The sequence below is a fragment of the Bufo bufo genome, chromosome 4 (genome assembly GCF_905171765.1).
Source record: "Bufo bufo chromosome 4, aBufBuf1.1, whole genome shotgun sequence".
NCBI classification, from domain to species: domain Eukaryota; kingdom Metazoa; phylum Chordata; class Amphibia; order Anura; family Bufonidae; genus Bufo; species Bufo bufo.
In genome coordinates this window covers 620,307,322-620,334,628 of record NC_053392.1, presented here as the reverse complement: position 1 = coordinate 620,334,628, position 27,307 = coordinate 620,307,322, and the positions used below count along the sequence as shown (strand labels likewise).

General features: G+C 45.1%; 1 protein-coding gene across 1 annotated transcript; it reads left to right on the top strand.

Annotated features, from left to right (window-relative positions):
• Positions 1-6: 6 nt before the first annotated feature.
• Positions 7-26,833, top strand: LOC120999722 (cancer-related nucleoside-triphosphatase homolog). The gene is made up of 5 exons (XM_040430745.1): positions 7-145; positions 11,595-11,757; positions 13,396-13,489; positions 20,833-21,042; positions 26,639-26,833. The coding sequence occupies exons 1-5, from the start codon at positions 112-114 to the stop codon at positions 26,717-26,719; spliced, it is 582 nt and encodes a 193-aa protein (XP_040286679.1). The 5' UTR covers positions 7-111; the 3' UTR covers positions 26,720-26,833.
• The last annotated feature ends 474 nt before the right edge of the window (positions 26,834-27,307 follow it).

Genomic DNA, 27,307 nt, shown 5'->3' with positions numbered 1-27,307 from the left:
GCGTCATCATCACGGTCATGAAGCAGCAGCTCCAGGCCAGACAGGAGCGTGTGAACAGGCGGTGCCCGCGGCTGTGACGTCACTCGTCCAGTACCTGGCCTGTGTGAAGCCATGCACAGGCACGTGTTTCTGACCGGACCTCCAGGTGATGTGATGACGTCATACCTGCTGTAGTCCTTTCGGGCATCAGTCAGAAGGAGGATGGGAGTGATAATGCTGCTGGTAATATAAGGGCAGGATACTCAATCACCTTGGAGATAGTCCCCCCCTCCCCCAAATAATCTGCCCCATAATAAGTACATATGGCGCACCTACCTCCAATTATAATACTGCCCTGACATGACGAATAGTCACCGCCGTCCACACACCTGCTGGTCAGGTGATCTATCCTGTAATTCCAGGTGACTTATTCTCTGCCTCCAGATTTTCCCTTCTCGCCCCGACCACCATGACGACATTTCCCAGCAGTGACACGGCTCTGTAGTTTATTACATCACACACTGGCCACGGCCACCAAAATACTGCTCACAATGCGTGTAAACGCTGTACAAAATACAAATCCTCCCCTCTCTCCTGCTCTGTACACGATGCAGGTATATACAGCATGACGCCGCTGCAGGTGTTGGGGCAAAACCCCCACCTCCATGATTGTCGGGGTCCCAATTGTAGTTTTCTTTATGAGCGCTCGGAGAGCTGACACCGACACACTGCTGAATGAGATCCTCTCCTTTATTCCACATACGTCTACATCTATAGAACACTACAGATAATCACAGACAAATCCACCACCAAGGGGGTGCAAATCGAAACTAATGATTTCATTCGTTATTCATAAAAGGCAATACTTCCGCACTATACTAACAGAATTTAGGCCTCTTTCACACTTGCGTTGTCCGGATCCGGCGTGTACTCCACTTGCCGGAATTACACGCCGGATCCGGAAAAACGCAAGTGTACAGAAAGCATTTTAAAGACGGATCCGTCTTCAAAATGCGTTCAGTGTTACTATGGCAGCCAGGATGCTATTAAAGTCCTGGTTGCCATAGTAGGAGCGGGGGAGCGGTATACTTACCGTCTGTGCGGCTCCCGGGGCGCTCCAGAATGACGTCAGAGCGCCCCATGCGCATGGATTACGTGCCATGCGATCACGTGATCCATGCGCTTGGGGCGCCCTGACGTCACTCTGAAGCGCCCCGGGAGCCGCACGGACGGTAAGTACACTGCTCCCCCGCTCCCCACTACACTTTACCATGGCAAACAGGACTTTAGCGTCCCGGCAGCCATGGTAACCATTCAGAAAAAGCTAAACGTCGGATCCGTTAATGCGCCGAAACGACGTTTAGCTTAAGGCCGGATCCGGATCAATGCCTTTCAATGGGCATTAATTCCGGATCCGGCCTTGCGGCAAGTGTTCAGGATTTTTGGCCGGAGCAAAAAGCGCAGCATGCTGTGGTATTTTCTCCGGCCAAAAAACGTTCCGGTCCGGAACTGAAGACATCCTGATGCATCCTGAACGGATTTCTCTCCATTCAGAATGCACACTGGCCACCAATGATATTAATACAATAGAGGGGGGGCCGGAGGGGGCGCACTGGCCACCAATGAAATTAAAACTGGGGAGGGAGGGGGGTCTGCCCCCTGCTGCCTGGCAGCCCCTGATCTCTTATAGGGGGCTATGATATGCACAATTAACCCCTTGAGGTGCAGGGGTTAATTGTGCGGATCACAGCCCCCTGTAAGAGATCGGGTGCTAGCAGGGGGCAGTCATGTACACAGTTGTCAGTATATTCTAACTTGAAGCGTCCCCATTACCATGGGAACGCCTCTGTGTTAGAATATACTGTCGGATCTGAGTTTCACGATCTAACTCAAATCCGATGGTATATTCTAACACAGAGGTGTTCCCATGGTGATGGGGACGCTTCAAGTTAAAATATACCATCGGATTGGAGAAAACTCAGATCCTATGGTATATTAACTCCTGACTTTACATTGAAAGTCAATGGGGGACGGATCCGTTTGAAATTGCACCATATTGTGTCAACGTCAAACGGATCCGTCCCCATTGACTTGCATTGTAATTCAGGACGGATCCGTTTGGCTCCGCACGGCCAGGCGGACACCAAAACGACTTTTTTTTCATGTCCGTGGATCCTCCAAAAATCAAGGTAGACCCACGGACGAAAAAACGGTCACGGATCACGGACCAACGGAACCCCGTTTTGCGGACCGTGAAAAAATACGGTCGTGTGCATGAGGCCTTATTCACAGAAACACCCCCCACCCTTCACAGCTGGCCTTCACTATACTGCTGCAGGCGATCACACAGTTCTCAGTACTATACTGCTGCAGGTTATCACACAGTTCTCAGTACTATACTGCTGCAGGTTATCACACAGTTCTCAGTACTATACTGCTGCAGGTTATCACACAGTTCTCAGTACTATACTGCTGCAGACTATCACACAGTTCTCAGTACTATACTGCTGCAGGTTATCACACAGTTCTCAGTACTATACTGCTGCAGGTTATCACACAGTTCTCAGTACTATACTGCTGCAGGTTATCACACAGTTCTCAGTACTATACTGCTGCAGACTATCACACAGTTCTCAATACTATACTGCTGCAGGTTATCACACAGTTCTCAATACTATACTGCTGCAGGTTATCACACAGTTCTCAGTACTATACTGCTGCAGACTATCACACAGTTCTCAGTACTATACTACTGCAGGCAATCACTGTCCTCAGTACTATACTGCTGCAGGCGATCACTGTCCTCAGTACTATACTGCTGCAGGCGATCACTGTCCTCAGTACTATACTGCTGCAGGCAATCACTGTCCTCAGTACTATACTGCTGCAGGCGATCACTGTCCTCAGTACTATACTGCTGCAGGTGATTACTGTCCTCAGTACTATACTGCTGCAGGCAATCACTGTCCTCAGTACTATACTGCTGCAGGCGATCACTGTCCTCAGTACTATACTGCTGCAGGCAATAACTGTCCTCAGTACTATACTGCTGCAGGCAATCACTGTCCTCAGTACTATACTGCTGCAGGCGATCACTGTCCTCAGTACTATACTACTGCAGGCGATCACTGTCCTCAGTACTATACTACTGCAGGCAATCACTGTCCTCAGTACTATACTGCTGCAGGCGATCACTGTCCTCAGTACTATACTGCTGCAGGCAATCACTGTCCTCAGTACTATACTGCTGCAGGCGATCACTGTCCTCAGTATTATACTGCTGCAGGCGATCACTGTCCTCAGTACTATACTGCTGCAGGCGATCACTGTCCTCAGTACTATACTGCTGCAGGCAATCACAGTTCTCAGCAAAAAAACACAGAATACAGCGATAATTTATTTTAAATGTTGCAACATTTCGGGAGCATTGTAAGAATTTGTATTTATCTCAGACAACACTTTTAATTTTAAAGTGGCTTTTAGTGATACATGGTGAAAGTGTAAAAAAATCTAAGCAATTTTTTTTTCACTTTTTAATAGCACAAAATACAACTATTTTAGAATAATGTCCACTTTTTGTTATGGTCATTTTGATCCAGAGGCAGTGGCGTATCTATCACGAGGCAAACAAGGCATTTGCCTAGGGCGGCACTTGCCAATGGGGCGGCAAAATGCCTTGTTTGCCCCTTGTCCCATCCGTCTTATATGCCGGTATACTCAGAAGATCCGATGGTATATTCTAACCCCCAGGAGTTCCCATGGTGACGGGGACGCTTGCCTGGGGGTTAGAATATACAGGGCCACACTGCTCACAGGAGTACATTTATAAACTGTTATCGGTAACTTTAACTTTAATCATTACTGATCTCTTTACCTGGATACCTTACTCTGTCTTAGCTCCGGTAACAGCAGGGAGTGTGGGCGGGCGGCGCTCATTCACTGACGTCACGCGCCTGCTCCTCCCACTAGGCGGCGCAGGCGCGCCCGCCCGCACTGCCTGCTGTTACCGGGGCAAAGACAGAGTAAGGTATCCAAGTAAAGAGATCAGTAATGATTAAAGTTAAAGTTACCGATAACAGTTTATAAATGTACTCCTGTGAACGGCGGGGAGGGGGATCTGTGGATGGCACTGTTTAGGGGAGGGGGATCTGTGGATGGCACTGTTTAGGGGAGGGGGATCTGTGGATGGCACTGTTTAGGGGAGGGGGATCTGTGGATGGCACTGTTTAGGGGAGGGGGATCTGTGGATGGCACTGTTTAGGGGAGGGGGATCTGTGGATGGCACTGTTTAGGGGAGGGGGATCTGTGGATGACACTGTTTAGGGGAGGGAGGATCTGTGGATGGCACTGTTTAGGGGAGGGGGATCTGTGGATGGCACTGTTTAGGGGAGGGGGATCTGTGGATGGCACTGTTTAGGGGAGGGGGATCTGTGGATGGCACTGTTTAGGGGAGGGGGATCTGTGGATGGCACTGTTTAGGGGAGGGGGATCTGTGGATGGCACTGTTTAGGGGAGGGGGATCTGTGGATGGCACTGTTTAGGGGAGGGGGATCTGTGGATGACACTGTTTAGGGGAGGGAGGATCTGTGGATGGCACTGTTTAGGGGAGGGGGATCTGTGGATGGCACTGTTTAGGGGAGGGGGATCTGTGGATGGCACTGTTTAGGGGAGGGGGATCTGTGGATGGCACTGTTTAGGGGAGGGGGGATCTGTGGATGGCACTGTTTAGGGGAGGGGGATCTGTGGATGGCACTGTTTAGGGGAGGGGGATCTGTGGATGACACTGTTTAGGGGAGGGGGGATCTGTGGATGGCACTGTTTAGGGGAGGGGGATCTGTGGATGGCACTGTTTAGGGGAGGGGGATCTGTGGATGTCACATTTATATTAGGGGTGGCTCAAATTTATATTAGGGGGTGCCCGAGTTTAGTCTCGCCTAGGGCAGCACAAAACCAAGATACACCACTGTATAGAGGATATATAGTTTACATTTGCCGGGGTGTGGGCAGTGTGGTGGGGTTTATATACTTCCTACAAGTTCTTTTAAAAATGCGATTTTTATGTGGTATTTTTTTCTTCACGAGTGTGAAATGCATTTTTCCATATAGAGAAGGGATTGGAAAAATTAAGTTATTTAAAAAGGAAGAAAAAAGTCACAGAGGGGCGTAAATCTTGATTGTGGCATTGCAGTTATGTGACATCCTCTTTACCCCTTCACGCATTGAGGTGCACAGTTTTTAACTAATTCTAATAGGGGGTGTCCTCTGCTCCCTCTCCGGCAGTTCCCTAGAGAATAAATGGGGCAGACGACCGTTCTCAGGATCTGGAGCCATCAGCTGAGCTGCCTGACGGAAACAGCAAAAATACTGAGCCTTCTACTAGAGAATCTCAGGGCTATACAGAGAAAGGGATTTAACATTTTTAATAAAGACCAATTGAAAAAATGATTTTAGCTCAAAATGAGGACAATGCAATATAAAAGAAACTGCCCCAAAGGTGTCCATAGCCTTTAACCCCTTAGTGACCACCAATACGTGTTTTTACGGCGGTCACTAAGGGGCCTTAGGCTGGGCCACCGCTTTTCTACGGCGGCCCAGTCTAAGCGCTGCACGGTTACCATGGGGAGCGGGGACCCGGCTCTCACATGAGAGCCGCGGCCCTACTCTAACAGCCCGGACTGGCAGGGGTGCTGATTCGGGCTGTTTAACACTTTAAATGCCGTGGGCAATGGCGCCCGCAAATGCGATTGCGGGGTGCCGATGTGTTTGAAGGCTACCTGGCATCTGTTGTAGGCCCTGGTCCCGGCTGTAGCAATTTCCAGCAGGCTGCGCCTCTCTGGCGACGCCTGCTGGTCAATGTGAAAATAGCATTGCTATTAAAATGCAAAGCATTATAGGGATAATGCATTGCATTTTAAAAGCAATCAAAATACTGTCTGTTATAGTCCCCTTGTGGGACTATTAAGTGGTAAGAAAAAAAACAAAAAAAACATTTATTAAATAAAAAAAATCCATTAAAAAAAAATACGCTTTTCAATGAAAAAAATAGCAAAAAAAAAAATCTCCTCCGTAGATTTGGTATTGCTATGTCCGTAACGACCCGGAATACATAAATATCACATAAATTATCCCCTATGGTGAACGCCGTAAAAAAAAAAAAACATAATAACAAGTGATCAAAAAGTGCCATTTACTCCAAAATTATACCAATGAAAGATGCAAGTTGTCCCGCAAAAATCAAGCCCTCACGCAACTCCATAGAAAGAAAAATAAAAAAAGTTATGGGTCTTGGGAAGCGGCAATGTAAAAAAAAAAAAATTGCAAAAAAGTAGTAAAACCTAAAAAAAAACTATACGTATTTGGTATCGCTATAATCGTACTGACCCAGAGAATAAAGATATTATGTTATTTATACCGAAAAATGAACGGCGTAAAATGTATAACTTAAACACGCATGGCAGTATTGCTGTTTTTTCCATCTCCCTCCCAGAAAGAGTTAATAAAAGTTAATCAGAAAGTTATGTACACCCAAAATGGCGCCATTAAAAACTACAACTGGTCCCGCGAGAAACAAGCCTTTATAAAGCTATATAGACGGAAAAATAAAAATGTTATAGCTCTTGGAACGCGACGATGAAAAAAGGAAGAAAAACGCTTGGTCAGTAAGGCACAAAACAGGCTGGTCACTAAGGGGTTAAATGCCTTGCTGGACAACACATTTGTCATGGTTGGCCTACTTACAGTTGAGATCCTCTCTGGGCTCTTTTCGAAACAGAAAGACCTGCAGAATCAGGATTGCACATCATTGGAATCCTTGGTGTAAGGTATCGTTCACAACACCGTATGTGTTTTGCGGTCTGAAAAACACGGACACCTACTGTGTGCGTGTGATAAAAATTCCTATTCTTTAGGCGACAAGAATAGGACATCTTTTTTGCGGGGCCGAGGAAAGGAAGTACCGATGCGGACCATCTTTTGCGGCCCTACTGAAATACAGTCAGGTCCATAAATATTGGGACATAGACACAATTCTGAAATTGTTGGCTCTATACACCACCACAATGGATGTGAAATGAAGCGAACAAGATGTGCTTTACCTGCAGACTGTCAGCTGTAATTTGAGGGTATTTACATCCAAATCAGGTGAACGGTGTAGGAATTACAACAGTTTGCATTTGTGCCTCCCACTTGTTAAGGGACCAAAAGTAATGGGACAGAATAATAATCATAAATCAAACTTTTACTTTTTAATACTTGGTTGCAAATCCTTTGCACTCAATTACAGCCTGAAGTCTGGAACGCATAGACATCACCAGACGCTGGGTTTCATCCCTGGTGATGCTCTGCTAGGCCTCTACGGAAACTGTCTTCAGTTCCTGCTTGTTCTTGGGGCATTTTCCCTTCAGTTTTGTCTTCAGCAAGTGAAATGCAGCTCAATCGGATTCAGGTCCGGTGATTGACTTGGCCATTGCATAACATTCCACTTCTTTCCCTTATAAAACTCTTTGGTTGCTTTTGCAGTATGCTTTGGGTCATTGTCCATCTGCACTGTGAAGCGCCGTCCAATGAGTTCTGAAGCATTTGGCTGAATATGAGCAGATAATATTGCCCGAAACACTTCAGAATTCATCCTGCTGCTGTAACGGTCGCGTACACACACACACAGCGGGGAGGGAAGTGACCACTGCTCTCCACCCTTACCCCTGGCCCTGCCTACTTGCCTCGCGAGTCCTAATGACAGGGGACAACTGGACGGCAATCCCTAACTTGGAATAAGTGCAGGGATGACAGACAGACAAACAACAGGACGTGAACGGACCGAGTCAATACCAGGAAAGCTACAAAGTACAAATGGAGCAAGCAGAGAATTGTCAGGAGAAGCCGGGGTAATAAATACCAGGAGAGACGTGAAGTACCAAAGGAGTCAGGAGGAGGCCGGGGTCAGAATACCAGGATAGCAGCAAAGTACACAAGGAGCAGGCAGAGGATCGTCAGGAATTCAGCAGGAGGTAAGTACGCCAGGAAAGACCAAATCACAGGTGGAACCTAAATTAACAGGCAACCTGTGGCCAGCAGGCTCCCTGTATTTATAGTGGGGAGTGAGGGTCATGTGACGTGGCCAGCGTCACATGACCGACAGACCAACCAGTCGAGCACCGAGTGATCAGCTCGGCGCTCAAGGCAGACTAGGAGCAGGGAGCCACCCAGCTAGTAAAGCCGCCCTGGGAATGAGGTCAAACACAGATCCTCTTTCCCAAAGCTAAGCAACAGGTCTGCGGGCAATGGGGGACCGAGTGCACCCTCGGAACCCCGTTACAGCTGCTTTTGTCAACAGTCACATCATCAATAAATACAAGAGAACCAGTTCCATTGGCAGCCATACATGCCCACGCCATGACACTACCACCACCATGCTTCACTGATGAGGTGGTATGCTTAGGTTCATGAGCAGTTCCTTTCCTTCTCCATACTCTTCTCCTCCCATCACTCTGGTACAAGTTGATCTTGGTCTCATCTGTCCATAGGATGTTGTTCCAGAACTGTGAAGGCTTTTTTAGATGTCGTTTGGCAAACTCTAATCTGGCCTTCCTGTTTTTGAGGCTCACCAATGGTTTACATCTTGTGGTGAACCCTCTGTATTCACTCTGGTGAAGTCTTCTCTTGATTGTTGGCTTTGACACACATACACCTACCTCCCGGAGAGTGTTCTTGATCTGGCCAACTGTTGTGAGGGGTGTTTTTCTTCACCGGGGAAAGAATTCTTCGGTCATCCACCGCAGTTGTTTTCCGTGGTCTTCCGGTGTTGCTGATCTCACCGGTGCGTTCCTTCTTTTTAAGAATGTTCCAAACAGTTGTTTTGGCCGCGCCTAATGTTTTTGCTATCTTTCTGATGGGTTTGTTGTGTTTTTTCAGCCTAATGATGGCTTGCTTCACTGATAGTGACAGCTCTTTGGATCTCATCTTGAGAGTTGACGGCAACAGATTCTAAATGCAAATAGCAGACTGGAAATGACCTCTGGACCTTTTATCTGCTCATTGTAATTGGGATAATGAGGGAATAACACACACCTGGCCATGGAACAGCCGAGAAGCCAATTGTCCCATTACTTTTGGTTTTTTAACAAGTGGGAGGCACATATGCAAAGTGTTGTAATTCCTGCACCGTTCACCTGATTTGGATGTAAATACCCTCAAATTAAAGCTCACAGTCTGCAGATAAAGCACATCTTGTTAGTTTCATTTCAAATCCATTGTGGTGGTGTATAGAGCCAAAAATGTTACAATTGTGTCGATGTCCCAATATTTATGGACCTGACTGTAAATGGGTCTGCATCTGTTTGGCAAAATTGTGAAATTGATGTGGAGCCATAAATGCGTTCGTTCGAATGTACCCAAAGGGCACATTCACACGAGCGTATCCGTTTTGTAGTTTTTGCAGATCTACAAAGTACTACGGATGTGCTTTTCGTGGGCCCTGTTGAAAAATGCCTATTCTTGTCCTCAAAATGGAGAAGAATAGGACCTGTCCGATAACTTGATGCACGCAGCACACGGATGATAATCATGTGCTGGCTGTGTTTTTTGAGGCCCCATACAAATGAACGGGTCCACGTGCAATCCGCACGGATCGGACACAGTCTGAAAATACGGTCTCGTGAATGCACTGGTTTTCCTTTTAAAACAGTGGGACACAATTTCTAAGACCGGCTTTTCCTCCTTGCGCTGTCGTAAGATTCGTCTAATTTATGAGGAGACGTGTGCCTCGTCATCAGTTAGACACATTTATGGCAGTCCGGACGCTTGGCGAAAAAACGACTCCAGCTTCCATACTCTGCTTCTGATAGCTGTTGGGGTACGGCCATCTGTGTCGGGTCCAGTGTAAAATCCACAGTGAAAAAATCCAAACCAAATAGTACGAATATTGCCGCGATTTGAGGTGCAAAAATACTGGGATTTGCAGCTAATATTATCGCTCATGCTGTAGACTCCCCCCCCCCCCCCCCCAGACATCAATTGATATTATACATATAAAGTCCATCCTGCATGCCACGTTATGTGCGGATTTTACTTACAATCTTGTCCGCAGTGCGTGGAAGAACATTTGTAGGTCTTGTCTACTTCGATGCTAATGTAAAAGCTGCTGATTATCCACACGCAGTTCCACAGCATTCATGCTACATGTGGCTATGCCATTAACGCCTTCAGGACCCTGCCATTTTTAACCTTAAGGATCAGGCCATTTTTTTGCAAATCTGACATGTCACTTTATGTGGTGGCAACTTTAAAACTCTTCTACTTATCCAAGCCATTCTGAGATTGTTTTCTCGTCACGTATTGTACTTCATGACAGTGGTAAAATTAAATTAAAAAAATGTATTTTTTATTTATAGAAAAAATGCAAAATTTACCAATACATTCCCCATATGTCTACTTAATGTTTGGATCATTTTTCATTTTGTGAATGCCATTTTATTTTTTGGGGACGTTAGAAGGCTTAGAAGTTTTAGACGCAAATCTGTACATTTTTCAGAAAATTTCTAAAACCCACTTTTTCAGGACCAGTTCAGGTGTGAAGTCACTTTGTGAGGCTTACATATTAGCATTTTTGAAAAGAAAAAATTTGTCTTTGTGTTGCCATTTTCTGAAAGCCTTTTTTTTATGGCAATTGTCTTATGTGGGATAATTTTTTGCGGGATGTGATGGTTCCACTGGTATTTTGGGGTGTATATGACTTTTTGATCGCTCGCTATTACGCTTTTCGTGAGGCAAGGTGACAATGGCTATTTGGGCACAGTTTTTATTTATTTTTCTAACGGCATTCACCTGACGGAGTAGATCATGTCGTTACGGACGCGGCAATACCTAATATGTTTTTTTTATTATTATTGTTGTACATGATGAGTGTTTTGTTTTTTTACTTGAAACTTGAATTTTTTTATTATTGAAAAATACTTTTTTCAATTTTTTTTTACTGTCTATCATTGTCCCACTGTGGGACTTCGACTTTTCAGGGTTTGATCCCTGTGTCAGTGCAGTACAATACATGCTGTTTTGGCCTCAGAGAACTGGCAGAGAAGCCATCTTGAGAAGATCCTCATAATGTAGGATTCAAAACAGCCGTAACTAAGGGGAAAACTCAAGAAAAACAGTGGTAAGTGAAGAAACTAAAGATTGCTTTATGCATAATGCTGCTGCAGCAGTAACATATGCTAAAATAGATTTTTGATGAAAATATGACAGTTATCCTTTAACTATCAGTGTAAGACATTGACAGTTGCCTAGGACACCCAGCCTGCGGGGCTGGATCCCCTAGGCTTCCGTAGCTGGCAGGCTCCAGTGCCTGTGCAAGGCATTGGGGCTGCCATAGCAACCATCGGCCCCCTGTCAGAGGAGTGCCGGGGGCGGATGGGGTCAGAGAGGGAGCCAACTGCTCCCGCCCGATTAGATCACGTACATGCACGTGGGGATGCGGCAAGAGACCACAATTCACCCACATACATGTATATGAAAATGCGTGTTTTTCCCACTTAGGTGCAGCGGATACTGCAGATGATTACTCGGGTTGCTTTTCTTCGAGATGGAGCGATGTGTATATTTTGACTTTTGTTTTTGTAAAGGTATTGGAAAGACAACTTTAATTCAAAAAGTCTCTGAAGTGCTGACGTCCTCAGGCGTTCCTGTGGATGGATTTTACACAGAAGAAGTCAGGCAGGGGCCTAGAAGAGTCGGATTCGATGTTGTTACCATGTCCGGAAATCGAGGAAAACTGGCAAGAATTAGGTACGATAACTATAGACAGAGGAACCTTTCTGTGTTCCAATTTACAGATTTTTTATTTTTTTAAATCTACCAATTGGATCAAGACAATTTCAAAATGGCAAATTAGATAGCGCAGGTTAAAAAAATAATTGCTTGCCACAGGTCCATATGGTGCTCATTTTATCCAGGCACAAACCCTTTCAGATTGCTGTCACCACATCGATCAGCTGATCTCCACAGGGGTAATCGACTGCCTGCCAGGCATTCACCCTGCAGCAGCCGCCGCACAGAAAAGGTGGTATTACATGGCGGCCATTCAGTCGAACAGTCTGGGTTTTCCCAGATCTTTTTACTTTTTATCTTCAGGATAGGTCATCGGTATCTGATCGGTGGAGGTCTGATACCTGGGACCCCCGTCAATCAGCTGTTTGAGAAGTAGCGCTGCAGCCTTCTCTCAGCATTCCCTAAGCCATGTGACCTCACGTTCATCGGTTGCTTGACCTAGGCGCAGCTAAGCCCCATTGAAGTGAATACCAAGCAGAACGGCTATACAATGTACGGCACTGTGCTTGGTGAGCAGGGAGAAGGCCTTGGCGCAACTCCGAGCTACCCCCACAGATCAGATACTGATGACCTAGCCTGTGATTAGGTATAGACATCTTGGAAAACCCTTTTAAAGGAGTTATTCAGGAAAAGATATTTATGACTTATCCTCAGGACAGGTCATCGGTATCAGATCTGCGAGGGTGCGACACCCAGGATCCCCGCCGTTAGAAGAGGCCTTAAGCGCTGCAGCCTCTTCCTGGGCCTGTGACATCACTGTACATCTGTCACATGGCCTAGGTGCAGCTCAACCCGTTCAAGTCAATAGGGTGGAGCTGCAATGCCAAGCACTGCCACTATACAAAGTACGGCGCTGTCCTTGGAAAGCTGCCGGGATGGCTGTACTGGGATCCCCGCCTATGTGATAATGATGACCTATCCTGAGGATAACTCATCATTATCTTTTCCAGGATAAACCCTTTAAGCTTTTGAGAGGGTCTTAAAGGGGACTGTTGTCCCACCAGTACTTGTCATATTTATTTTATATGTCAAGAAAAAAGTAAATTTGCCCTTTACAAGCCGTTTAAAGAGGACCTTTTATGTTTGTTTGTTTTTTTGGTTAGATAAACACCTTTCATTTGCGGGGTCCCCCCCCTCCCCGCTGATGCTGCCACCCTGCCTGTTTTTTTTCAAATATCGCTCCTACGCCCCGCCGTGCCCCCCTGCAGTTTTCCCGCTCAGTATGTTAATACTGAGCATCGGTACAGGGAGGAGGAGACGCCAGGGTTTCTCAATGAGCGTCTCCTTCTCCCTAGCGGCACAGCCAGGGAGAAGGAGATCCCCATTGAGAAACCCTGGTGTCTCCTCCTCCCTGTACCGATGCTCAGTATTAACATACTGAGCGGGAAAACTGCAGGGGGGCACGGCGGGGCGTAGGAGCGATATTTGAAAAAAAACTGGCAGGGTGGCAGCATCAGCGGGGAGGGGACCCCGCAAATGAAAGGTGTTTATCTAACAAAAAAAAAACCCATAAAAGGTCCTCTTTAAAATGATCCGTGGAAGAGTTCTGACATTTGCTTTGTACGGCAGATTATGATTCGTGTTCTCCTCTTCTAGTGGGAGCAATGAGAGCAGTAAATACAGAGTTGGCCAGTATGCCGTGGACATCGCTTCATTTGAGCAATTGGTGATTCCGCTTTTGGACAACCTTGTAGGTTTTTTTTCTATTTAAGAGTCTTATTTTAGATTGTAATTTTGAATTCTTTTGCTGAAAGGAAGGTAAAAGCAGAAGCTCTGATTACAGTTTTTATAGTCTAATTAAAGGGATTTCTGGGTTTAATATTGCTAACCTAATCCTGAGGACAAGTCATCAATATCAGATGGCCAGGGGTCCAACTTCCAGCATCCCCACCGATTAGCTGTGACCGCTTCAAACAACTGATCCCGCAGGGGTGCTGGGAGTCGGACCCCTGACAATCTGATATTGATGAACTGTCCTGAGGACAACCCCTTTAATAAATCTCCCTAGTGTATGTACAATGTGTGATTAAAGTTTGTCTCCTGTGACGTCATGCCGTGCCTCCATATGTAGTGAGAGTCTAAAGGGAACCTGTCACCGCTGTATCATCCCACCCACCACAAGTACCTTATAGTTTTCTTGACCAAGTCCCTATTCATGTTAATTGTAAATTTCTCTTTTTTTATTTTTTATTTTTGTAAAAAAAAAAACAAAAAAAAAAATCATTTTTATATTTCCTGAGCGATGTATGCAAATTATGCCTCTGAAGTCAAGGGGTCTGCAGAGCTCTCGCTTCAAGTCAAGCTTGCCACGCCCCCCATACAGCCTCTTCACTGGTGGCGGATGTCTGTAAACCAGCAGACGTCAGATGCGGTGCAACCCTGCGCAAGCGTTGTTAGCTATTTTTCTTGGTGCCTGAGCTGTACGTGCAGTCTCTTTGACTTCAGAGGCTCACTGTGCCATATCTCAGGATCACACGCACCCTGGAATGTGGAGCCTGGCACTAAGAAGGATAGCTAACGTGCAGTGAAGTGAAGAGGTTGTCTGGGGACGCGGCAAGCTTGGCTTGCACCGTGAGCTCCACCAACCTCTTGACTTCAGAGGCTTAATTTGCATACTTCACTCAGGGGTGTATAAATAAGTTTTTCTACAACAAAAAAAGAAAAAAAAACAGGGTAATTTACAATTAATATGAATTGACACTTGATCACAAAAACTGTAAGGTACTTGTGGCAGTGGGGGGGCTGAAAACTTTTTTCACCAACACTGCAGGATTTTCTGCTATTCTGAGGTTGTGGTCCTGGCTAGGCTTGAGCGACTCGACCTTCAGATCATAGATCTGAAGTCGACTCGTTCAAAAACTTTGATGTTAATGCTTTTTCCGTACATCATTAAAATGTATTGGCTCCATGGAGCCAAACTTCGTCTTGCCCGACTTCAGTGAATTCCTACTGTGTTTTCTTATCTGCGTGTTTAAAACAGTTTTTAAAATAGGAATCCGAAGTGTGGTTTGGTACCGAGGTATCAACCAGTACCAAAAGCCCACTTTGGATTCCTATTTTAAAATATTTTTAATTACGCAGATATCAATACAGTAGGAATTCACCGAAGTCTTGAGCGACTTCGGGCGAGATGAAGTGTGGCTCCACGGAAACAATACATTTACGGAAACCCCATTAGCAAAGTTTTTGAACAAATCGAATTTGGATCTGTGATCCGAAGGTCATTTCCTTCAAGCCTAGTGGTGGCGGCTTGCGAGCTGCGTTGTGACCCTATTCTGTTCAGTAGCTGCACTGCTATAGGGTAATTTTCGGTCATAAGACGAGGGTCTCAGCCAAGATCACCATTTTCCATTTCATCCACCATGATGGCCACAATGAGATTGACCCTTGACCTTGTAGGGGCAGGAACACCTGAAGAGGGTTTAAATTCCCCCCACCCCTCCACCTCCTCGGTGCTTTCCTGCCCCTACTGGGGCCAACATGTGGAGAGAGCCCTCCTGTCGGGAGGGTTGAAGTATCCTATTCAAGATTGTTTCCTACAGGAATCTCTTGCTGTCCTCCCGTGGCAGGGGCTAAGGCTGGACAGCATGGAGCAACAAGGACCCTCGTCCCGGCCTATGCTGGGGCCTGCGGTCCTCCCTTACCTCGAGACCTCCTTCCTCGCATCAGGAAGCAGTCTGGGGTGCCGGCTTCACACAGAGGTTCGCGCGCTGTGTTCGGCGTCCTCCTTACATCCACGTGACCGGCCAGGGGAGTAGGTGTGGCGCATGGAGCGCAAGCATTAGGAGGCGGGCCGCGCAGACGCACGCACCTATACAGAGGTTGGTGCGACACAGGCACACGCCGACAGCCCGGGGCGCAGCTTGATGAAGTCAAACGCCGGGGCTGCTGAAGAGATCGCGGTTCCAGCCAGCATTTGCCTGCAATCACCACTATGTCAGAGACACCTTCTCCCCGCCAGGAAGGTCCTGATCCCTCTGCCGTCAGTACTGTGAGTTCCCCCCCCAGGGAGTTGTGTTGTTAAAACAGCACTTGCCCTTAATTGCTAACTGCTGTATATTTGGTTGTTCCCTCCCTTCCAGGGTACTAAAGAGTCTAAAGCAAAAGTGAAGTTACTAAAGTGTAATGCTTGCTCAAAAAGGCTACCAGGGAATTATAAGAAAAGACTTTGCAAGTCTTGCACAGCTGAAATCTGGAAGGAAGAACAACCAAATATTCTTACAGAGATGAAATCCTTTATTATGGACAAGATTAAGTCTCTTCCTTGGCTTCTATGTCGACTGCCGGCAGTACTCCTAATCCTCCCAAGAAACGCAAGCTCTCCGTTATATCCTCCTCAGATGCTGAGGATGCGGAAGAAGCCTCCGTCTCATCCAGACAAATTCATAATGAGGACCCCCTATCAGAGAGGGAGATTTTGGATGAGGATAAAAAATATTTTTTCTCTTCGGATGAAATGGAGGAACTGCTAAGGGCTCTCAGGTCTACAATGGGGATTGAGGACACCCCTAGACCCCCTACTGTCCAGGATGAGATGTTCGGGGGTCTTAGATCAAAGACATCCATCGTTTTCCCAATAAACGAAAATATACGGGAAATGATTATGGAAGAGTGGTTTGATCCAGAAAAGAGGCTAGGGGTCCCTAAGGAGTTAGAAACAGACTTTGCTTTGACCAGACGGAATGCAAGATATTTAATGAAACCCCTAAGGTTGACCTACAAGTCGCCAAGGTGGTAAAGAGAACAGCTTTACCTTTCGAGGACTCCTCTCAGCTTGGCGATCCGATGGATCGAAAAGCGGACGGGCTGCTAAAAAAGTCCTGGGAATCTGCGATGTTTGGGATCAAAACAAACATAGCAGCAACATCCGTGGCCAGGGCTATGTATATCTGACTAGGAGAGCTCGATGAACATCTAAAAAATAAAACCTCTAGAGAGGGGATTCGTGATTCTATCCCGCTTCTTCGATCCACCACAGCATTTCTAGCTGATGCCTCCGCGGAATCGATCCGCTTCTTCGCAAAAGAAGCAGCTTTTTCCAATGCCGGGCGCTATGGATGAAAGCCTGGTCGGGGACAAAGCCTCCAAAGCCAAACTCTGTTCTATCCCATTCTCGGGAGAATTTGAATTTGGACCCACTCTAGACAAAATTCTAGAAAGAGCTGCAGATAAGAAAAAGGGTTTTCCTGAGGATAAAGAGACTAAAAGAAAGCTCTTTCGTCAGTTTCAACCCCAACAGAGATCCTATAGGGGTAAAGGAAAATCCGGAAGATGGAGCTACCCTAAAGGAGGAGAAGGGCAAGGCTTCATCCTTCATCCTCAAAACAGACAGGCCAAACAGCAATGACGCCGAGGTAGGGGGCAGACTGATGCGCTTCCTATCTTCTTGGGAACAGATCACCTCAAACCCCTGGGCACTAAATATCATCTCCCAGGGTTACAAGATAGAATTCACATCAGTCCCCCCAAAGAGATTCCATATCTCTTCCCAAAACAGGGCAGAATTACCAAAGATATGGCAGGGTGTCCGAGATCTTCTGAGTCTGGGTGTAATCCAAAGAGTTCCAAAACCAGAAGAGAAAGGGATTCTACTCCAACCTCTTTCTGGTAAAGAAACCAGACCAGACCTTCCGGACTATAATAAATCTAAAGCCATTAAACAGGTCCATTCTGTACAGGAAGTTCAAGATGGGGACCATCTCATCCACAATTCCTCTCATCCAAAAGGGTGGCATTTATGTCGTCAATCGACCTCAAGGATTTCTATTATCATATCCCTATTCACCAGCTCTCTCAGAAGTACCTACGGTTCGCACTAAAAGGTTCAGACGGTTCGATCCACCATTTCCAGTACATTGTTCTTCCATTTGGCATCTCCTCTGCACCCAGAATTTTAATGGTAGAGATGGTGGCCTATCTTCGCCGAGAGGGCATAACGATCATTCCATACCTTGACGACTTTCTGATTCTCGGCAGGACAGAAGAAGAAAACCTATTGGCAACTCACAGGTTTTCGGAAACTCTAACGCATCTCGGTTGGATTATAAACAAAAAGAAGTCCACACTCACTCCATCCAGGAGAATAAGGTTCCTAGCGGTAGAACTGGACTCAACCTTACTAAAAACCTTTCTTCCTCAGGACAAAAAGGAGATTCTGATAAAGAAGGTCGTGGAGTTTCAGAGATCTCACAAATGCTCCATCAGGGAAGCCTAACCGCCTGCCTACCTTCAGTACCTTGGTGCCAGAGCCACACGAGAATAACCCAGGGCTGGATCCTGATGGAATGGAAGACAGGGAGACCTGGACAGACGGATCTGGATACCACAGTCTGTGAAATCAGATCTCAACTGGTGGAAACAAAGGAAAAGACTACTCAAGGGACTGGATTGGCGGAACCATCCAGAGGTTCAAGTAATAATAGACGCAAGTCTCGAGGGCTGGGGAGCCAAAATAGGAGACTCAAAGCCATAACAAAAGGAGAAGGTTTGTTAAAAGATCAGCATCTAAAGATCCTGTCCGACAACACCACAACGGTGGCATATCTGAGACACCAGGGAGGGACAAAGTCCAGCCTGCTAGGAGAAGTGGCAAAAAGAATCTTCTCTTGGGCAGAAAGAAACACTTTATCGCTCTCCGCTGCCACTTGAAAGGATGCGAAAATACAGTGGCAGACTACCTGAGCAGAGAGAGAATAGATCCGGGAGAATGGTCCCTGAATAGGAGGATCTTTCAAAGGATATCCAAAAAATGGGGTCATCCCGAAATAGATTTATTTGCTTCCAAACGAAACACTCAGGTAGATCTCTTTTGCTCCCTAAATCCAAGGCACGGACCTTGGGCGATAGACGCTCAATCAATACGCTGGAAATGGAGACTAGCGTACGCGTTCCCTCCAATACCTCTAATCCCTCGAGTCATCCAGAAGTTCCTAGGAGAACCAACCACTCTAATCCTGATAGCTCCTCTATGGCCAAAAAGGAGCTGGTTTTCCCACACTGAAACAGCTGTCGTTGGAGGGTCCTTGGGAGATCCCCTTTCAGAGAGACATGCTAGTCCAGGGCCCTCTTCTACATCCAGACTCAAGAATATTCAGACTATCTGTTTGGATCCTGAGAGCGAGACCTTAAGAAGTAGAGGCCTTCACCCTCAAAGCCAGTAGGAAGAAAGTTACATCTTCCATCTATCTTAAAATCTGGAAAATATACTGTTCCTGGTTAGGGGTGGCTCACCCTGACACCTCCTCTCCTCCCATCAATAAAATCTTAGATTTCCTTTAGAACGGTTTGGAATTAGGGTTGAGACCCAGTACCCTGAAGGTACAAATATCGGCTCTTAGCACCTTCTACGACTCCAGCCTAGCCGATCACAGGTGGATCAGGAGATTCATAAGAGCAGCAATCAGACTAAGACCTACTCTTAAATCTAGGGCTCCCACTTGGGACCTAAACACCGTCCTAGAAGGTTTAACAAAACCTCCCTTCGTGCCGCTGTCTGATATTTCTTTAAAGCACCTTTCCCTAAAAACAGCTTTCCTGATAGCAATAACCTCAGCCAGACGTATCAGAGAACTTCAGGCCCTTTCCTACAAGGAACCGTATCTCCAGATCAAAGAGGATCACATTTGTTTAAAGCTCGATCCCGGGTTCCTCCCTAAAGTAGTCTCCTCCTTCCACCGTGACCAGGAGATATTTATACCCTCCATTACCAGGTCCCAGGATAGAGGGACAGACGATAAAAAACGCCTATTAGATGTCAGAGATACAGTCATTCAATATCTTGAGACTACCCAGGAATTTAGGAAGGATAATAATCTTCTAATACAGTTCTCAGGGAGAAATAGGGGAAAAAAGCTCTCTAAATCCTCCATAGCTAGGTGGATTAGATCCACTATTGAGTGTTGCTATTTGATTCAGGGCAAATCCAGCCCTGGGGTCATTAAAGCCCATTCCACTAGGGCCACTGCCTCCTCTTGGGCTGAGAAAGGAGGTATCTCACTTGACCAGATCTGTAAGGCTGCAACCTGGTCAAGTGTAAATACCTTTGTGAGACACTATCGTCTTAGTCTTCCGGACTCTAATGAGACTCTTTTTGGCCGGAGGGTTCTCCAGGCGATATCCCCACCCACTTAGTCATTTGTTACCTCTCATTATGGCCGTCATGGTGGATGAAATGGAAAAACCGCAATTAGACTTACCGGTAATTCCGTTTCCTTGAATTCACCATGACGGCCCGTACTATTCCCGTCCCAAAAAAATAAATAATAATAAAAAATAATAATAATTATATATATATATATATATATATATATATATATAATATACGGGGGAAGATATAGTTGATAATATATTAGGGGATATGAATCAATATTCTTTATTATGTTGTTTCACCTTTTCGGGTAATTTGGAAAGCACTGAAGAGGTGGAGGGTTGGGGGGAATTTAAACTCTCTTCATGTGTTCCTGCCCCTACAGAGGTCAAGGGTCAATCTCATTGTGGCCGTCATGGTGGATTCAAGGAAACGGAATTACCGGTAAGTCTAATTGCGGTTTTTCCAATGGGTACAGGTCCCACCTCTGGGACCCACATCTATCTCTATAACAGGGCCCCCAAAGTGAACAAGGGCACCCCAGTCAAGGAAGGCCACATTCCATTCACTTGTGTGGGAGTGCCGAAAATTGCCAAGCACCAGCTGTAGAGGCGGCCACACTTTCCTGGTGCACTCTCCATTCACTACTATGGGAGTTCCGGAAATAGCTGAGCATGCATCCTTGGCTGTTTTTGAAACTCCCATAGAAGTGAACGGAGAGCACACCACACATGCACGGTCCACTCTCCTTCGCTTTAGGGGCCCCATTCTGGAGATAGATGCAGGTCCCAGAGGTAGGACCCGCATCTGTTGGATATTGGTGTATTCTAGCGAGATGGTCCAAGCCTTTTAAAAAGGTTTACGGGGCTTATTATTCACATCTTAGATATTTATTTCTGTAAACAATTTTCAGCAGTTTATTTTAATTTTATTTTTTTAATAATCAGAGGTCACCCAGAAGCTCACCACGCAGACCTGTGTGTGTTATTGATGAAATTGGGAAAATGGAGCTATTTAGCCAACCATTTATTTCGGGTGTGAAGAAAGTTTTGGATAACTCCTCTGTTGTGGTGTTCGGAACATTGCCAGTATCCAGAGGGAGAACTCTGCCGCTAGTTGAGGAAGTAAGACATCGACAGGATGTTAAACTGTTCACTGTAAGTGACTTTTTTTTTAAACATATTTTATGTAATGCTTGTAATCATTTTTTGGAGGTTGTTTAAAACATCTTGGTGAACTAAGCCCAGATCTTCTGTGGATGTAGGCTTGCTGAAATCCTTCTTTCTCGTCATGTAATCCCAGACAGACTGGAAGATGTTTAGATCAGGACTCGGCAGGGGCCATATCATCACTTCCAGGATTCCTTCTTCTTGTTCTTTACACTGCAGATATTTCTTAATGATATTGGCTTGCTGTTTAGAATCTTAAACCTTTGCACAGTACTGGAAGGCTGGGTTCACATGTGACTGAAAGTCGAGTAGAAAAAATCGGCTGCGCTTTTTGCTGCGTTTCCACAGAGGACTTCACCCCCTCCATTGCAAAGGGTGAAAACCGCAGGAGAGATCCGCAGCAAAAAATTGACATGCTGCAGACTTCAAGTCCACACCGCAGGTCAATTTAGACTGCATTTTTTGTACACAGCGTGGGGATGAGAATTCAGAAATTCTCATCCACTTTGCTGGTACTGTACAACGCAGCGGATTTGTCGCATAAAAATCTACCATGGCAAATCCCTTTCTAATCCGTCACATGTGAAACCGACCTAAAAGATTTCACTTTGGCTCAAGTAGTCTATTTAGTAATCTCTTTTGTTCGTTTTTTTGCACTTATATCAAAAAGAGTTTGTGCAATCGGAGGGTTGGCCAACATTAAATAAGATATACAGGGTCGCTGGACGGCGTTTAGCGCACACCTTGCAGTTCCATCCCTGCTGCTTCCAGTCCCCACTGGACTACAAGTTTTGATGTGCCATATACACTCATGTGACCACTGATGGCCAATCAATGGGGGCCTCTAGGGTGACGTGCATGAATTGCACATGTGTAGGGGTCCAAACAACCCTTATTTATAGACTGACGTCACTGAATTGTAGTACTTCTGGTACCTCTGCATATAATGGACTTTTGTCTCACCGTATGGTTTTAGTTTTTTTTCAGTGTTTTGCGGGCCATTTTTCCCGGATCCGTTTTTCATTATTATTTTTTTTCAGTAGTGTTTCCGGTTCCGTTCCGTTTTTCCGTATGGCATATACAGTAATTACATAGAAAAAATTGGGCTGTTCATAAAATTTTCAATAGATGGTTCCGTAAAAATGGAACGGATACGGAAGACATGAGGCGTACATTCCGTATGTGTTCCGTTTTTTTTTGCGGACCCATTGGCTTGAATGGAGCCACGGAACGTGATTTGCGGGCAATAATAGGACATGTTCGGTCTTTAAATGGAAATGCGGAAACGGAATGCATACGGAGTACATTCCATTTTTTTACGGAACCATTAAAATGAATGGTTCCGTATACGGAATAAACGGCCCGTATACGGAACGCAAAACGAGCCCTAAGAATGAGGAAAAAAGTTTTACAGAGATAGTAAAGAAATTAAGGAAATAGAAATAAGGCTATTTTCGCATGGATCATCAAAAACGCTTCCGTCTCAATAATACATCTGCATCCGTTCTGAACAGATCCGGTTGTACTATCTCTAAAATAGTCATCCACCTTTAAAACTATTGTGAGTCAATGGGGATGGATCCGTTTTCTTTTGTGTCAGAGAAAACAGATCCGTCCCGCATCCCAGAACGCACTCAGAAACGCTACTTGTATCGCTTTTGTGTGCGTCATGGGAACGCAACCAAACGGAACAGAATGCATTCTGGTGACTCCGTTCCCTTCAGTTCAGTTTTGTCCCCATTGACAATGAACGGGGACAAAACGGAAGCGTTTTCCTCCGCTATTTAAATCCTATGACGGATCTAAAGTGGAAAGGTAAAACGCAGAAGTGAAAGTAGCTTAAGTAGGAAACGTGCAAAGAAGCCTCTAATCCAAGAGAAAGATGGTGAAGAAGTCTGGCTCTGATCTGAAACAAGAGTCATCTGCCATTTAAAGTGGTGATTTGTGAACCCTTCAGAATTTTCCATATTTCTCTATAAATTTGACCTAAAATTACATCAGATTTTCACACAGATCCTAAAAGTAGAACCAAATGGAACAAATGAGTCAAAAATATTAGAACCTTTGCTTTCAGTACTGTATCTGGTGTGACCCCCTTGTGCAGCAATAAACTAAATGCTTCATGTGATTGTTGATTAGTCCTGCACATTGGCTTGGAATATCCCATTCCACCTAATTAAAGACCTTCAGCTCTGCTATGTTGGTGGTTTCCTCCTGTTAACTGCTTGCTTCAGGTCCTTCCACAACATATCTATTGGATTATGGTCAGGACTGTGACTTGGCCATTCCAAAACGTTAACATTATTCTTCTTGAATAGTGTTGAGCGAACTTCTGTTTTAAGTTCGGCGTCTAAAGTTCGGCTTCCGGTTAGCGGAGAATCCCGATATGGATTCCGAATTCCGTTGTGGTCCGTGGTAGCAGAATCAATAATGCCGATTATTGATTCCGCTACCACGGACCACAACGGAATTCGGAATCCATATCGGGATTCTCCGCTAACCGGGCCGAACTTTAGACGCCGAACTTAAAACAGAAGTTCGCTCAACACTATTCTTAAACCATGCTTAGGGTCATTATCTTGCTGCATGACCTACGTTCTCTTGAGACTCGGCTCACGGACCCATGTCCCTACATTTCCCTTTAGAATTTGCTGGTATAATTCAGAATCCATTGTTCCATCAATGATGGCAATCCATTTCTACCACCGTTTGTCACAGATGGAATGAGGTTTTTATCCTGGAACACAGTGTTTTCCTTTCTCCAAACATAATGCTTCTCATTTAATCCAAAAAGTTCTATTTTGGACCCATCTGCTCACAAAACTTTGTTCCAATAGCTTTGTGGCTTGTCCAAGTGATCTTTACAAACTGCAGATGGGCAGTATTGTTCTTTTTGGAGATCAGCAGCGTTCTTGCAATCCTGTCATGCACACCATCGTTGTTCAGTGTCCTCCTGATGGTGGACTCATGAAAGTTACCATTAGCTAATGTGAGAAAGGCCTTTAGTTTCTTAGAGGTTACCTTAGGTTCCTTTGAGGACTATTAGGCCTCTTTCACACGGGCGAGATTTCCGCGTGGGTGCAATGCATTCATTTCTATGGGGCTGTGCACATGAGCGGTGATTTTCACGCATCACTTTTGTGTTACGTAAAAATTGCAGCATGTTCTATATTGTGCGTTTTTCACGCAACGCAGGCCCCATAGAAGTGAATGGGGCTCCGTGAAAATCGCAAGCATCCGCAAGCAAGTGCGGATGCGGTGCGATTTTCACGCACGGTTGCTAGGAGACGATCGGGATGGGGATCCGATCTTTATTATTTTCCCTTATAACATGGTTATAAGGGGAAATAATAGCATTCTGAATACAGAATGCATAGAACAATAGGGCTGAAGAGGTTAAAAAAATAATAATAATATTTAACTCACCTTAATCTACTTGTTCGCGCAGCCGGCATCTCTTCTGTCTTCTTTGAGAAATAGGACCTTTGATGACGTCACTACGCTCATCACATGGTCCGTCACATGATCCATCACCATGGTAAAAGACCATGTGGTGGACCATGTGATGAGCGCAGTGACGTCATCAAAGGTCCTATTCATAAAAAAAAGAAGACAGAAGAGATGCCGGCTGCGCGAACAAGTGGATTAAGGGGAGTTAAATAAGTTTTTATTTATTTTTTAACCCCTCCAGCCCTATTGTACTATGCATTCTGTATTCAGAATGCTATTATTTTCCCTTATAACCATGTTATAAGGGGAAATAATACAATCTACACAACCTTGAACCCAAACCTGAACTTCTGTGAAGAAGTTCGGGTCTGGGTACCACATTCAGTTTTTTATCACGCGTGTGCAAAACACATTGCACCTGCGCGATAAAAAATGAACAACGAAACGCAATCAAAACTGACTGCAATTGGGTACCTACTCGCACGGGTTTGCCGCAACGCATCCGGACCTTATCCGGACACGCTCGTGTGAAAGAGGCCTTAAACGCCTTGCTGTTGGCATGATCTTTGATGGTCGACCACTCTTGGGGAGGTTAATAATGGTCTTTAATTGTACACAACCTGTCTGACTATGGATTGGTGCAGTCCAGAGATGGCTTTGAAATCTTTTCCAGCCTGATGAGCATCAACAACTTCTCTTCTGAGGTAGATCTGAGAGATCTTCTTTGTTTGTGCCATTATACATTTCCACAAACATGTATTGTGAAGATCAGACGTTGATAGATCCCTGTTCTTCACATACCACAGGTCGCCTGCTCACACCTGATGATCATCCCATTGATTGAAAACACCTGACTCTAATTTCACCTTCAAATTATCTGCTAATCTGTCATGGATGTAGTAGGGGAGAACACCAAAAGACAATCAAGAAGGAAGGGGAAAGACACTAGGCCTCACCGCTAGGGAAGGAAAAGGGTCACCACCTATAAAACCCTGCTCCTGGCCCTAACTCCTATCCGTATTGGCACCTCTCGATGGAAGAGATACCCATACACGGGAACCTAGAAAACCCTGGTGACCCTCAGATGCCCTAAAGATAATGACAGGGCAGAGACCACCTGTTCCTTCCCTGGTGAAGGAACTAGCGTCTCACTGAGGCCTAGTAAACAACCGGGGGAGGGGGGAATACAAAACACGACAAGCGGAACACTTAACTTCAGAGGATGAAGGATGAACAGGACTTCAACACGAACCACACTCCAGCTCTTCCAAGACCAAATGAAGCTATCCCAAGCAAGGAGTGATGGGAAAAGTCAGACTAAATAGGGCGAGTTAAAGGTCACATGATCCACACCTGAACAGGAGTTGTGGACATACCAGCAACACACAGACAAAGTGAAACCGAAAGAGGCTGTCAGATCACTAATGGGTAGATAATCTTTCAGACCTTCTGAGACCTGTCACAGATGTGACATAATCCTAGAGGTTCACATACTTTTGACTCTCACAGACGTGTGATATTGGATCATGTTCCTCAATAAATAAATGGGCAAATCTAAGGTCTGACTATTTGTTTTTGATGTGGTTATCTCTATCTATCTGTAGGACGTGTGAAAATCTGATGTCGTTTTAGGGTACTTTCACACTTGCGTTAAACTTTTCCGGTATTGAGTTCCGTCCTAGGGGCTCAATACCGAAAAAAAAACTGATCAGTCTTATCCCCATGCATTCTGAATGGAGAGCAATCAGGATGTCTTCAGTTCAGTCACTGTACGGTTTTTGGACGGAGAAAATACCGCAGCATGCTGCAGTATTTTCTCCGTCCAAAATTCCGGAACACTTGCCGGACTGCCGAATCCAGCATTATTTTCTATTGAAATGCATTAATGCCGGATCCGGCCCCAAGTGTTCCAGCGACGGAACTGCCTGCCGGAATCCAACAACGCAAGTGTGAAAGTACCCTTAGGTCAACTTTATGCAGAAATACAGAACATTTTGAAGGGTTCACAAACTTTCAAGCACCACTGTATGTTTGGCGTTTAATTGGTTATGTAATTATTGTATTATAATTTATATATTATATTGAGATTTAGTTTGAAGTTTATTGATTTACTGTTTGTACGCTTGTATTTTAGGTTACAAGAGAAAATAGAGAAGACATATTGCATGAAATCGTGACTTCAATACAAGACTGCTGTACTGGAAAATCCAAATGAGGATTAAACATTGTACTGATGAACACTTGAAATAAACCCACGCTACATAACATTGTCAAGATCTGTATGGCGATGTCCTCATATCAATCTGTGAAGATAATATGACACTAAAGGGAGTTTTAGTACATGGTTGCACTTAAAGGGGTATTAACAATTTACATGCTATGGATAGGCCATGAATGTCCAAGTGTGAAATACACCTCTTACACCTTAAAGGGGATGTATGTTTTATTTGTTTTATTATTTGTTTATAAAAAAGAAAAATCATACGGTTTTGTAAGATTTATGCATAGTTGCCATCAGTCCTGAATTTTCAGAAACAGTCCCTGCAAATTTGGCTTGTCTCGGGCCTGAAAACAGGTTGGGGTAAGGTCTGCCTGTAAATGGACAGTCCAAGTAGGTTTTGGGATAAGACCTACTTGTCTGTAATTTACCAACTGCAATGTTGGTAAGCATGTTTATGTAATTAAAATGTCTGCGAGACAGTGAGGTAGCCTGTCTGCCCAATAGAATGGCAGAGTTCCCAACAGTCATCAATTTGCGTGGACTATCCCTAATATTTTGAGTCAGTCCCGGCAAATTTTCAAG

Bases quoted from the DNA above. Each gene is read 5' to 3' on its own strand.
- LOC120999722 (XM_040430745.1), top strand. From the start codon at position 112: ATGCACAGGCACGTGTTTCTGACCGGACCTCCAG. The intron at 13,490-20,832 runs GTAGGTTTTTTT...TTTAATAATCAG, and splicing joins TTCCGCTTTTGGACAACCTT to AGGTCACCCAGAAGCTCACC. The intron at 21,043-26,638 runs GTAAGTGACTTT...CTTGTATTTTAG, and splicing joins AGGATGTTAAACTGTTCACT to GTTACAAGAGAAAATAGAGA.